The sequence below is a fragment of the Zootoca vivipara genome, chromosome 5 (genome assembly GCF_963506605.1).
Source record: "Zootoca vivipara chromosome 5, rZooViv1.1, whole genome shotgun sequence".
Taxonomy (NCBI): Eukaryota; Metazoa; Chordata; class Lepidosauria; order Squamata; family Lacertidae; genus Zootoca; species Zootoca vivipara.
Genome location: NC_083280.1, coordinates 67,195,941 through 67,209,027, shown reverse-complemented (window position 1 = coordinate 67,209,027; position 13,087 = coordinate 67,195,941). Strand labels below are relative to the sequence as shown.

The window sequence follows — 13,087 nt, the reverse complement described above, 5'->3', positions numbered from 1 at the left end:
AGATTAATTTTGGTCTGCACTATAAGAAAGGTTTGCTTTTGCATGGCTGAAAAGTACTTTGGGGGACATTGCAGTGACTTGTGTAACTACATACAGGGTTTTAAGTGTGGAATAATTGCTTTGATCACCGGCAGCAGTAAACCTTAAAAACTGAGAAAACATCGTTCAACCATTTTTAGCGTGTAATGCATATAAAAACAACCTGAAGGACTTGTGGTGTCAGGAAAGCATATTTCATATATTTAATGACTTGACTGCAGCAGCCCCACTGGCTGCCAGAGAAACACTACTGTGAAACAGCTGTAAGGTTATCATGGAATCATATTTCTTTCCTTGTTTGCTTAGTTGTTGAAGGCTTAGGATTTTTTAAAAGCCACAAATATCTTCCTCACATGCTGCACTAAAAATAAAAATAAAAGTATTCCAGTGGGAACAAAGAAAGGTATTGATACCACAATATTCTCACGTGCATATCGCAAGGTCGAAAATAATTGGTATATATTACAGTCAGCTGTCAAACATTGTATTTCAGGAATTGGAAATATTAAATCTTAAATTCTTTAATAATACTGCAAACTGTTTATTAGCAAGCTTTTTGCAGTATGTCCCCACCCCCTAATAGAAAAAAGTCTGCAGGTACAAACTTGTTTTCAGCAACTATTCTACTCTTACATTCCCCACAAATACTTTTTAAAAAATCACTTTAAACCCTGGGCTGAAGCTTAGAAAGTGTTTCAAAGATCAAATCATTTACGATCCATTTAAATATTGTACCAAGCATTTCCCCCCAATATAAATTCAGCTTCTACCTTGAATTTCAATGTAAGCTGTGTTTCCATCATAGGTTAACATTTTTATTTCTGCCTTATAACTGGTCAGAAAATTACCTTTAAATCTACTGAAACTTTTCCTATTTCCTGAGGTGAATGCTGTTTTGATACCATAATGTTTCAGTTACTAAGTAATATTAATGGAGGGTCTAAGGAAAAGCAAAAGATAAACCCTTTTCAAAGCTAGATGGCAGTATATACCATGACTATCAGAGAAAAAGAATTACAAGCATTTCAAAGGTGTTTAAAAAAAAAATAAGTAAATAAACAAACCCCAGCACCTTGCAATTTGAGTGTGTAGGGGTGTGTGTGTGTGTGTGGTTTTGTTTTGTTTTTAAAAAAAACTAAAGGTTAGGAATTCACTACTCAATTTTTTGTGAAGGACAAAAGAAAAGTAGCTTTTGGTAAATAATTATTCTACCCTTCTTCCCTTTGTTCTATTATGTTAATGCTGCTGGTTACTAACTTTCTAACTATTATCAGTACAGTTTATTCTCACTAATTCTTAATTCAGAGTGACCATTCAGTATGCTGGAATAATTTCATTTCCTATCCAAAGGAATGATGCAGTTTCCCTTACCTGTCCCTGAGAATTGTCCAAAGCTCTCCACCCAAACAGGCTTCCATCAACATATATAAATATTTGCTGTCCTTGAACGTCCTGTATAGCCTATTCGAGAGGGAGAAGAAAACTGTAATTTTATGTTGTGAACCGCCCTGAGATCTACGGCTATGGTGGAGTGTTAAACAAATTTAATCAATAATAATAATACTAGGATTTGAAAATTTAAATCAATATAATCTATTATTATTATAATCTAGGGGCAGGAGGGAAGAGAGTTTGGGGATGATATTTTTGATACTCTGAAGCTATAATGCTATGCCCATTTGCTTGGATGTGGCTCACTGAACTCAGTGGGGCTCGCTTCTAAGTCAACATGCGTATGATTGCACTTAGACAATAGATGCATCCAGCAAGGTTGTATAGGGCAGCCTATACAGGCAGAGAGGCACCTGGCTGCAGAAGTTAACATTCCAACTCATTGAAAGTGACGGGGACAGCAATGGGGCTTGAAGTTTAGCATGCTTGTCTCCCCCCCCCCCATCTTATGTTGAGTCCACTTGGAATAAAAATGGCTTGTATATTTACTAATAAAATGCATATATATATATTCCTGTATTTTGACCTCTTCTGTTATTTTGGAAGTTTTATATTGCGCTAGGTTTTACCTTCAACTATACTACAGATACAGACTATACTGCAACTCACAGATGAATCGTACAGTGGTGCCTCGCAAGACGAATTTAATTCGTTCCACGAGTCAATTCGTTTTGTGAAAAATTCATCTTGCGAATCGCGGTTTCCCATAGGAGTGCATTGAAATTTCTTTTTTTGCTCATAGGAACACATTAATTAAATTTCAATGCACTCCTATGGGAAACCGCGATTTGCAAGACAATTTTTTTGCAAAACGAATTCGTCTTGCGAGTCACCATCAGATTGCAAGATGCATTCGTCTTGCGAAAAATTCGTCTTGCAGGGCATTCGTCTTGCGAGGTACCACTGTACATAAAGATAGAATAAAAGATAATTCACACACTATGCACACATGCACAAGCACAACTTTCTCCACCCCTTCTTCCCACTCTTGCTAAGGTTGGCAAAACTGCCAGCAAATAAGGGATGGAAGGAGTGTTCCCGACCCGTTTGAATGTTCTTCCTTGCTTTTGAAGTCGTCTTGAAAGGGTTTGAGATTGGATTATGAAGGTATTGCTATAAATCAAAACTGCATCACAATTCCTGCACTTCATTTGATGCCTCAGGGTGTTTGAAGGTCAGCTATAATGTTTAGAACCAAGGAATAATCTATGTATAATCAAACACTGCAAGTGGGGTTGAAAAGCACGTTCCATCTGCACACATAGGAACATACCCTTATGGTAGGTCAGATCAGTGATGCTTCAAGCTCAGTATTGCCAACACTGCCTGGCATCAGCTCTGCAGGATTTCAGACAGGTCTCTCTAAGTCCTACCAGGAGACAGTGAGAATTGAACCTGGGGCGGGGCCTTCTGCATGCAAAACGAATGCTCTAACACTGAGATAAAGCCTTCAACCAGTACGGATTTATCAAGGGAAACCACAATAGTACCTCACAATAAAATCTGAGTGAGCCCCTTGCATGATCTGCTTCTCTGAGCGGATGTGCTCCTGCTGTCTTGTGTCCACTATGTGGCGTTTCTTTAGTATCTTCATTGCAAACGTTTTTGATTCGTCGCTTTTCAACTGGACCTTAAAGGGGGGGGGGAGAGAAAATGGCAGATTGGAATCAGGGCACACAATGACTCCTCAAGTAGCTAAAATGCTGAACTTTGAACTACAAGTGAAGATAAAAGTTAATACTCTTGATATATTTTAACATTTGGACCCTATAAAGTTTGTGAAAGTGCAAACACAAAACAGGTGGCACTCTCTCTCTCTTTTGCTACATAAGAATAGTTGGTCTCAAACAGTTGGAAGGACTTGCAAACTTCCCTTTCCAGCATGCTCACCAACTCTGCATCCTGTCTCCTCGCATCATGTATTCTTCAGTTACAGAGCCTTTTGCAATGAACCACATGCTAGCATTGATTTCAATTCAGAAATTCATCAGTTCCAACAAAACAGATGAGCTTCTCTGACATATGTGCACTTCAAACTGATATTAAAAACATGTTTACCAAACAAAAAACAAACCCTATAACTCCTATTATCCACACCAGCTGCAGTTCTCAAGTCATCTTCAAGATCATCACACAGAGTCCATCACAGTAGACCAAGAGGGGCTCCTTGGTCCTCCTGTGGGTTTTCATGCAGGAATGGCTGTAGCTAGCTGACCAACCAAAGTGGGCCAGACACACTTCAAGCCACTGAGGTCACCCAGTCCACAGCTGGGCCTATAAATACCTCCCAAGTGTAACCCCTTCTTGAGTATGTTATCTGCCTAATACCTGGAACTGACAACCACAAACTCACAGCACCTGTATCTTGTCAGGATTCAGTTTATTGGCACTTAACCTGCTCACCTGATTCATATGGCTAGAAGTAGATACTGATGGCACCATTCTCTGGATCCCCTACCGTGTTCCTCATATTATAAGTCATGTCTTATATTAATTTTTTCTTCAAAAAAACACGACATGGCTTATTTTTGAGGGATGTCTTATTTTTTAATAAAGTGCACGCGGGCGCTGTTTGCCGGGCTTGTCAAGCCCAGCAAACAGCGCCCGCCGATCTTCGGTGACAGGCGGGGGTGGGCGGAGAGCGGAGAACGATCTCCGCTTCCCCCCCACCCCCGCCTGTCACACAGCACAGGTCGGCGGGCGCTGTTTGCCGGGCTTGTCAAGCCCAGCTAGGAGCGCCCGCCGATCTTCGGTGACAGGCGGGGATGGGGGGAGAGCGGAGAACGATCTCCGCTTCTCCCCCACCCCCGCCTGTCACACAGCACAGGTCGGCGGGCGCTGTTTGCCGGGCTTGTCAAGCCCAGCAAACAGCGCCCGCCGATCTTTGGTGACAGGCGGGGGTGGGGGGAGAGCGGAGCACGATCTCCGCTTCCCCCCCACCCCCGCCTGTCACACAGGACAGGTCCGAAGATCGGCGGGCGCTGTTTGCCGGGCTTGTCAAGCCCAGCAAGGAGCGCCCGCCGATCTTTGGTGACAGGCGGGGGTGGGGGGAGAGCGGAGAACGATCTCCGCTTCCCCCCCCACCCCCGCCTGTCACACAGGACAGGTCCGAAGATCGGTGGGCGCTGTTTGCCGGGCTTGTCAAGCCCAGCAAACAGCGCCGGCCGATCTTCGGTGACAGGCGGGGGTGGGCGGAGAGCGGAGAACGATCTCCGCTTCCCCCCCACCCCCGCCTGTCACACAGCACAGGTCGGCGGGCGCTGTTTGCCGGGCTTGTCAAGCCCAGCTAGGAGCGCCCGCCGATCTTCGGTGACAGGCGGGGATGGGGGGAGAGCGGAGAACGATCTCCGCTTCTCCCCCACCCCCGCCTGTCACACAGCACAGGTCAGCGGGCGCTGTTTGCCGGGCTTGTCAAGCCCAGCAAACAGCGCCCGCCGATCTTTGGTGACAGGCGGGGGTGGGGGGAGAGCGGAGCACGATCTCCGCTTCCTCCCCACCCCCGCCTGTCACACAGGACAGGTCCGAAGATCGGCGGGCGCTGTTTGCCGGGCTTGTCAAGCCCAGCAAGGAGCGCCCGCCGATCTTTGGTGACAGGCGGGGGTGGGGGGAGAGCGGAGAACGATCTCCGCTTCCCCCCCACCCCCGCCTGTCACACAGGACAGGTCCGAAGATCGGCGGGCGCTGTTTGCCGGGCTTGTCAAGCCCAGCAAACAGCGCCCGCCGATCTTCGGTGACAGGCGGGGGTGGGGGGAGAGCGGAGAACGATCTCCGCTTCCCCCCCACCCCCGCCTGTCACACAGGACAGGTCCGAAGATCGGCGGGCGCTGTTTGCCGGGCTTGTCAAGCCCAGCAAGGAGCGCCCGCCGATCTTTGGTGACAGGCGGGGGTGGGGGGAGAGCGGAGAACGATCTCCGCTTCCCCCCCCCCTGCCTGTCACACAGCACAGGTCCGAAGATCGGCGGGCGCTGTTTGCCGGGCTTGTCAAGCCCAGCAAGGAGCGCCCGCCGATCTTCGGCTCTGTCCCCCGATGCGCGACGGCTCGGGGAAGCAGGCAGGGAGCTCCTGCTGGGTCCCGCGCCTTCGCCTCTCACTCGGTCGGGGCTACACGACATGGCTTATTTTCGGGGTATGTCTTATTTTTCACCAACCCTTAGAAATCCTGTCATGGCTTATTTTTTGGGGATGCCTTAAAATATGAGAAACACGGTAATTACCTCTCCCACTGGCTTGAGGTATTCCACAGCTTAATTGCCATTGAGCAGAGCAAAAGTCACGCAATGCCACCTTCTGGAAGTGACCCTGCAGTTAGGAATAGAGCCACCATATCACCATCCCTCCACCCTGCAGAGCCCATCTAGTAACATACAGTGGTCAACTGAACTGAACACCACTGAGAGATCTGGGAGAATCGACAGGGTCACCCTCTCCTTGTCTATCGCTAAAACAATGCCTAAAGCTGTCCAGCCATCTCTCTCTTGATCACCTTGCCCAGGTCACAAATGGTCGGGCCCACTAATTATATGATTGACAGAGTGCATACAAACACAACTTTAAACAGGCCCCAATTACTACATTTCCCCCTCCATTGGGGCAAAACCACATTTGCAATCCATTAAACAGTCATACTTTGGAGAAATTTGCTTATTTAGTTCTCTAACATTTGCTTTCTCACATACTTCTGGTGGCTGTCCCCTTTTTAAAAAACAAAAGCACCATTACTCATTTTAGATGTTTGTTCATCATGTTAGTTTTTAAATAATAATAATAATAATAATAATAATAATAATAATAATAATAATAATATGAAGAATGAAAAAGTTGAAAATTGCTCCATGGATTAAGTGTGCAATGGTGGCAATGAAAGGTAGATTTGTGATGAGGCAGTTACCATCCAATCGCCTTTCTACACAACCTCTTTCTACTAACTAGAGGAACATATTTTCTTAAACTTAAGCCTGGAAAGGAAACTTCACCTGAACACAATTCAGTGCATACACTTCCATAGCAACTTCACTGCTCAAGTAATATTCATTTGCATGCAGCTCTAGACCAAAAGCTGATTTGTTTAACAACCCTGTGCTCTGGGATGACTTGATATCACCAGTCTGCAGTGGATGAGGAAAACACTTTCATTCTCAATTTCTTTGCAGTCACTAAAAGAGAGGCAATTTGATTGCTTAAAAAGGCTTCCTGCCTGGATTCTTCTTTTGAATTCAATTGGCATTTTATCCAATAGAAGTAAACTTGAGCAATTCAGCAGTTTGGTTTTAAGAGCTAGGATGAGATACATGTGAAAATGGCTCACATGTATGGTGTGTGTGTGTGTGTGTGTGTGTGTGTGTGTGTGTGTGAGAGAGAGAGAGAGAGAGAGAGAGAGAGAGAGAGAGAGAGAGAGAGAGGGAGGGGTTTATTCTACAATAGACCAATTAAGGCCAGCGGAAGTATCCTACAACCAATGGCTTCACAGCTAAAAAGAAAAGGAAAATGGCAGGTCATCTATAATTCAGGTGTAATAGAAAAGAATGCTAAAATTGAGACATTAACTTTTAAGAAGTTTCCCATTTATTTCAATGGGAGAGTTAAACCAAAGTGTTTTTAAAAGGCTTCTAAGTGAACCTCTTTTAACATTTGAAAAGCACATAAGCTAGGAATGAAATACCTGTGGGGTTCCTAGGGCCTTCCTCAACATTAAAATGAGTTGGACAGCTCAGAGAGCCATATGTACTATGGAGCTGCTGGATTGAAGTGGCAGTTTCAGAAGTTATCTTGAGACAAAAAATATGTATGGATTGAATGTAATGAAGGTGCTTACGAACCAATCCCATTGTTCTTAAAAAGTTCCACCTGTGCTTGTCCTATGACATGATAAGGCTTTTACCATGAATGTCTGCTTGTGTATCAGTGTGCCCAACATCACAGCTGAACATTCAACAGCAGTTCAGAGCTGGCAGAGTGAGGGATAGCAGAATTAGGACACATTCCTAGACAGAGCCCTTCCATGCCCTCCTTTCTGCTTGAGGAAAGAGGCTACTGGGTCATTCCCCAATTGACTTGATTCTTCACCATAATGCAATTGGCAAATTATTGCTCTGAAAACCATTCAGAGAACTACAAATATTCATTATAATCCAGAGGAAACAAAGTACAGATGGACTGTGAGGGATGCTTATATGGGGTACCAAAATACATACAGCCTGATAAAAACAAACACAATTCAGATTAGGTGGGTGATGCTTATTTTTTTAAAAAAATGTTTTTATAGGGTTTGTCAGTGATTTTCTGTTTATGTATTGGTTGGTTGTCACAGAACTATTCAGCTATAAAAATAAGTGACAAAAGAAAACAAATCCTATTTGTAATGCCTGCATTACTAGCCTGGATGGCGTACTTGCTTTTGTTTGAAATTATTCATGTTGGCAGCTGTTTTCTTTTTATTGAATGCATAATTTTGAGAGGAGCCCAGGCAATTTGGCAATGCTAAATGGATTGTGCAGTAAATGCAGAACTAATTTTTAAAGCTTTGTAGACATAACACACAAAATAAAGGATAAATGCAAAACTTCCAACATTGGGAAGTTGAAGGAAAACATTTTCCTTCCAGTTGACCAACAAAACTACACATTATTACATCAGATGCAGTCATAAATGTAAGTGTTGCATGAATGAGTGTAACCTTGTGAAAAGCAGAATGGTTCTTCCTTGCAATAGGGTAGGAATGTCAGCCTAGGAATATTGGTAGAGCACAGAAAGCTGCCTTATATTGAATCAGTCCTCTGGACCATCTAGTTACGTATTGTCTAGACTGACTGGCAGTGACTATCCAGTGTGTCAGGCAGGGGGCAATCCCATCCCTGCCTGTAGATGCTGGGGATTTAACATCTGCATGCAAACATGTGCTCTGCCACTGAGCTATGACCCTTCTCCCATGCTAAGTTTCATGACGGATTGAAACTGCTAGCCAAAAATGGAAATACTCAAACACCAGAAATGAAATAATACTGAAACTCAAAAGCCATGATCCATCCTAATGTTTGTGCAACAGCCAAGGGTGTGCACACATAGCGTGGTCGGTGAAAGAAGCTTGGGTACCACTGTTTGGCAGGAAAGAGAAGCTGGGGCAGAGCTGCATCCAGTGCTCTGTTTTTCTTCCAGATTTCCTAGGATTCCAGCCCTTTGTTTATTGGCATCTTGGTTGCTAGATTGGAGTAGGGAATTCTGTATTCAGCATTCATTTACACACGAGTCTCCTCTAGGAACCCAGCCTCTAGCTGGATCCAGATGGAAGAATTTCAGAAAAATATATTGCCTCTTATTCCATAGGATCCACGTTCCTTTTACAAAAGGCAACAACACAGTTGCTCCAACAGCCGTGGTAATAGTTTAAGCACATCAGGCTTTTGCAACAGGTAAGAAATGAATCCCGTTCAACTAGCTTTTTTGTAACAAAGCAATTTTTTCTTTAAACAGGCAGGAACCTTTGCAGAAAGTGGATCCCTGGCCAGCAATGTGCAGAAAATCTAAGTAATCTGAAGGAGTGCTATCTAAAGTTTCCTGATATCATTAGAATTCATCAATCTTAAATAAACTGTCTCATACATAAGTCAAGAACTTCTGTTGCTTTTTCTAGGGGCAAAGAGTAAAAGTGATTGATGTCTCCGACAAACATCCACACGCTGTCTGTGTCTAGGGTCATTATAGGTGGAACTTCTTGTGTAGACTCAATAAAGCAATGATTTTATGAACATTATGTCTGTAGAGGGAAAAATGGAAAGTTCACAAGCAAAGGTTTTTTCTTCTTCAAGTATTAAAAAACTTGTAAATTCTTCATTGTAACATTCCAAATTCTGTGATAGTGGGCCCAAATCCTGCAGTTGGAAAATCTTCTAAGGCTTTACAGAATGTGCTTATTTTGCAGTTTGTTTTGAAGGCTTTCCGCATCCCCAGAAGAATTTAGAAGTTTGGGGATTGACATCTCCTTTTGGGGACAAGGCAAGTATAAGCTTTATTATTATTATTATTACCCCAATCCTTTCGGAGCTAGGTTCTTAAATTGCTGGCTGCTACTATTACTTATTTGCTCTTATATGATATTTTATGTTTTGTATAATGTTTCCCTTGTTTTGATGAAAACAATATCTGTGGAGTATTTCTACTCAGGGTAGAAAAGTGATATGTAAATAGTAATAATTATAATATATGAGATATCCATGTTTTCTATCTGTAACTGCAGGATAAACTGTAACCACATCACTGTGGAACTCAGTATTGCAAAACCTATTGCCATACTCACAAGTACATGAATAGTTGAAGAGCTTCCTACGTATATTAAGTAAAGGCTGTGAAAAAGCATATGTGAAGCTTTATCATGCTCTAATGCTGTCTCACTTATTTTACAACTCATAATGCTAAACATCCATAATGCGCTTCAATTCATGCATTTGCGCATCTTTCTATTTGCATATTCTGCACCCTGTTTAGGAGACATTTTACAGTTTCTGCTAAAGATCTTTTTGTTTGGACATAAGGTCTATTTCTGCAGGCCATTAACTGAATAACAACAATACTTGATATGATCTGGACTGCTCATAGCATGGGTCTGCGCACGTCCTCTTTATGGATTCTCGTAAATGAATGCTCTCTCATGCATAATGAAACACTACAAGTAACCTTGGTGCTTAAATCCCACACTGATATTTGCAGCATAACTGTACACGAGGCACACAAATAGAACTGAGGGTTCCTCTCTTTGGAGGGAGGGGGAAATGGTGTGCAGACTAATGACATGAGCAAAATGAATCCTTGGTTAAAAATAAAATTAGCCAGCACAAGCTGAAACATGAGAAAAGCTGTGTCCTTTTTATTTTCTGAAATGCCTTGCTTCATCAAGCACCATCATGCCTAAAATGCTGCATGGATAATTAACTAAACCAGAACCTTATTTAGCCAATGCATGTGGTCAGTACAGTGTATTCCTGCTCAGGTTGCTATGTTCATGATGACAAGATCAGCTGAATTTTGTGTGTTATGGCATCTGTGCAAAAGTTATGTGGATTGTCTCATTGCCCATTTTTTTTGACCCTGCTGGCCATGCAAGCTGGCCAGGGAAAACAAGCGCAGCCAACCACATTTTAGTGGACATGGTAACTGGTCCTGATACATATAGAGAGCAGGCCAGTGAAGTTGTAACATTGGTTCCCTGCTAATTACAGTGAAAAATTGGGAGCCAGCTTCATGAATGTGCACTTCCTCCTTGTAGTCCAGGGATGGGAAAATCCGCTCCACTTCCAAGTGGGGAGGAGTTGCATGTGACCACACACTCTCCTACGTGGGCGGGGACGTTGTTCCTGTCGCCTGGGGGATCCCGGCCGTGCCATCCATCATCCAGCTGATCAGCTGGCTGGGGGGCGCATGGTCAGGACCAGTTTAAACAGCAGCGCGAGCTGAGAGGCTTCCTCTTGGCTCTTGTCCGAAGCCCGGGGTGTGGCTAGGGCCATGCCATGACCCTTCCGGGAACCCAGGGGTGAGCTCGAGTTGGTTTGCATCTATGGGGCTCCCTCTACTGGTGGTTTACCCTATGAGACTTCCTGCACAGCAGGCAGGAGTCAGATATAGCCTGGTCTAATCAATGCCTAAGCCAATACCGCTCATATTCTGTAACCAATAAAGTTGTGGCCTAAATTTGCCCAATAACATTAACCTTATATCCTGTGTCCTAGTGTTTTTATTCCTCCTTGAGGGGGTGGTTATGGGGTCTCGACACGTAACCCAACCTTTTCAAAGTACTGTAGATTTGAACTGCTTAACTCTGTAGTGAAAGACTTTGCCCTGGAGAGCAAAGAAGCTGCAGCATCTCCAGATGTTGTGGAACACATCTCCCATTATTCCTGACTGATGGCTCTGCTTGCTAGGGCTGATCTGATGGAGCTTGAGTTCAACAGCGTCCTGAGTGCCATGGGTTATTCATTCCTCCCTGGCGCAAACTCCTTCACTACAAATTACAGTTAAGCAGTTCAGTGCTTCTGAACTTAGCTTAGGTGAAGTCCTGGTCTCCCAAGATAGGTGGATACCAACAAGAGAAACATTATGGGGGAGTAGGATCTGACGGAATGTTGATGCTCTGAACCTCCCACTTTATGCTTAGCCTATATGAATACAAACCTGTGTGAATAAAACCATCAGACTCAAGTAATCTTCATTCCAAGGAAACTAAACTCAAGGTACGGCTGGACCTCTGAAACTACTTATGTACCAATGATTGGGATGTGCAGAACAACATTATGCATTCTTAACACCCTGTACGTGCTGCTTGCTGCAAATACAAAGTGCAAGAAAGATGTTGATCAGACTCCAGACTGATTTACACCCATTTTTAGGAAACTGGATTGAAGCTAATTTTGAATATTTCACCCTCATGTATATGGGAAAGATTTGGCCTGCCTAACCTTACAAACTTCAATTCTAAGAGGTTATATAAATTTCTGGCCCTTCTCCATGACAACGGGAAATTAGCTCTTCTCTCCCCCAAATATCTTAAATAAGTTAAATAATTGTACAGCTTTGTCTATTTCCGTTGTTTTTTCTTTAGACGCTCAGTTGACCTACTAATCAACCTTGTTGCCAGACAAAGCGAACAAGGTCACCATGCTTTGAGCACCTCTATTTTTCCTCTGTCTCACAAGTTATGCATCTCATAGATTCAGAAACCACTGTTTAAAATAGATTTGACAAGCTTAAATGTGGTTTGGCAGGAAGGAGCAAGGGGGAGTGAATTGTCCTGGGAGTGCAGAGCAGGAGGGAATCACATTGTGGACAGGAAACCTAGGGCATTAGGGAGGCTGCATCCCTCTGCATTCTAGGAAGAAAAACATGGCAAAGGAAAGACCAGCTTAGCCCTATCCATTGGCCAGAGAAGGAGAAGCTGCAGAGGATTTGCTTCTCCCCTCCTTCCCTACCAGAAAGAACACTGGGACTGTAGAGTAAGAGGGGAAACCTGTCCTGGTTCTGTCATTGCCCAGGGAACTAAAAGCTATTGGATTTAAGGCATATGCATGAGCAGGAGTCTCTGTGTTTGTGCTACTGCAACTGCGGGAAACATTTGACTGAAAGGAGGGCTATAGATTTTAAAAATAAATAAATAATAGTGTTGTACAACAATGACAAGAAGATCAAACCTATCCATTCTTCGGGAAATCAGCCCTGAGTGCTCACTGGAAGGACAGATCGTGAAGCTGAGGCTCCAATACTTTGGCCACCTCATGAGAAGAGAAGACTCCCTGGAAAAAACCCTGATGTTGGGAAAGATTGAGGGCACTAGGAGAAGGGGACGACAGAGGACGAGATGGTTGGACAGTGTTCTCGAAGCTACGAAAATGAGTCTGACCGAGCTGCGGGAGGCAGTGGAAAACAGGAGTGCCTGGCGTGCTCTGGTCCATGGGGTCACAAAGAGTCGGACACGACTAAACAACAACAACAACAATGACTCAACAGACTAGTGAATATCGTTGGGGGGAGGGGGAATCATTATTAAAACTATCTGTGTTTTTTCTGTTGAAGTTAGAAGACTCACTTCTGGGAGATTCAGGTTTCATTTGGAGAA

At 43.7% G+C, this 13,087-nt stretch overlaps 1 protein-coding gene across 4 annotated transcripts in view; it reads right to left on the bottom strand.

The window, feature by feature from the left end:
* PRKG1 (protein kinase cGMP-dependent 1) overlaps positions 1 to 13,087 on the bottom strand; it is a 583,016-nt gene that overhangs the window by 15,135 nt on the left and 554,794 nt on the right. For all 4 annotated transcript variants that reach the window (XM_035137531.2, XM_035137530.2, XM_060274879.1 and 1 more), the window contains 2 exons: positions 2,982 to 3,121; positions 1,411 to 1,500 (listed from right to left, as the gene is read on the bottom strand). In XM_035137531.2, the coding sequence (XP_034993422.2) occupies positions 1,411 to 1,500; positions 2,982 to 3,121 (230 nt within the window). The remainder of the gene's footprint in view (positions 1 to 1,410; positions 1,501 to 2,981; positions 3,122 to 13,087) is intronic.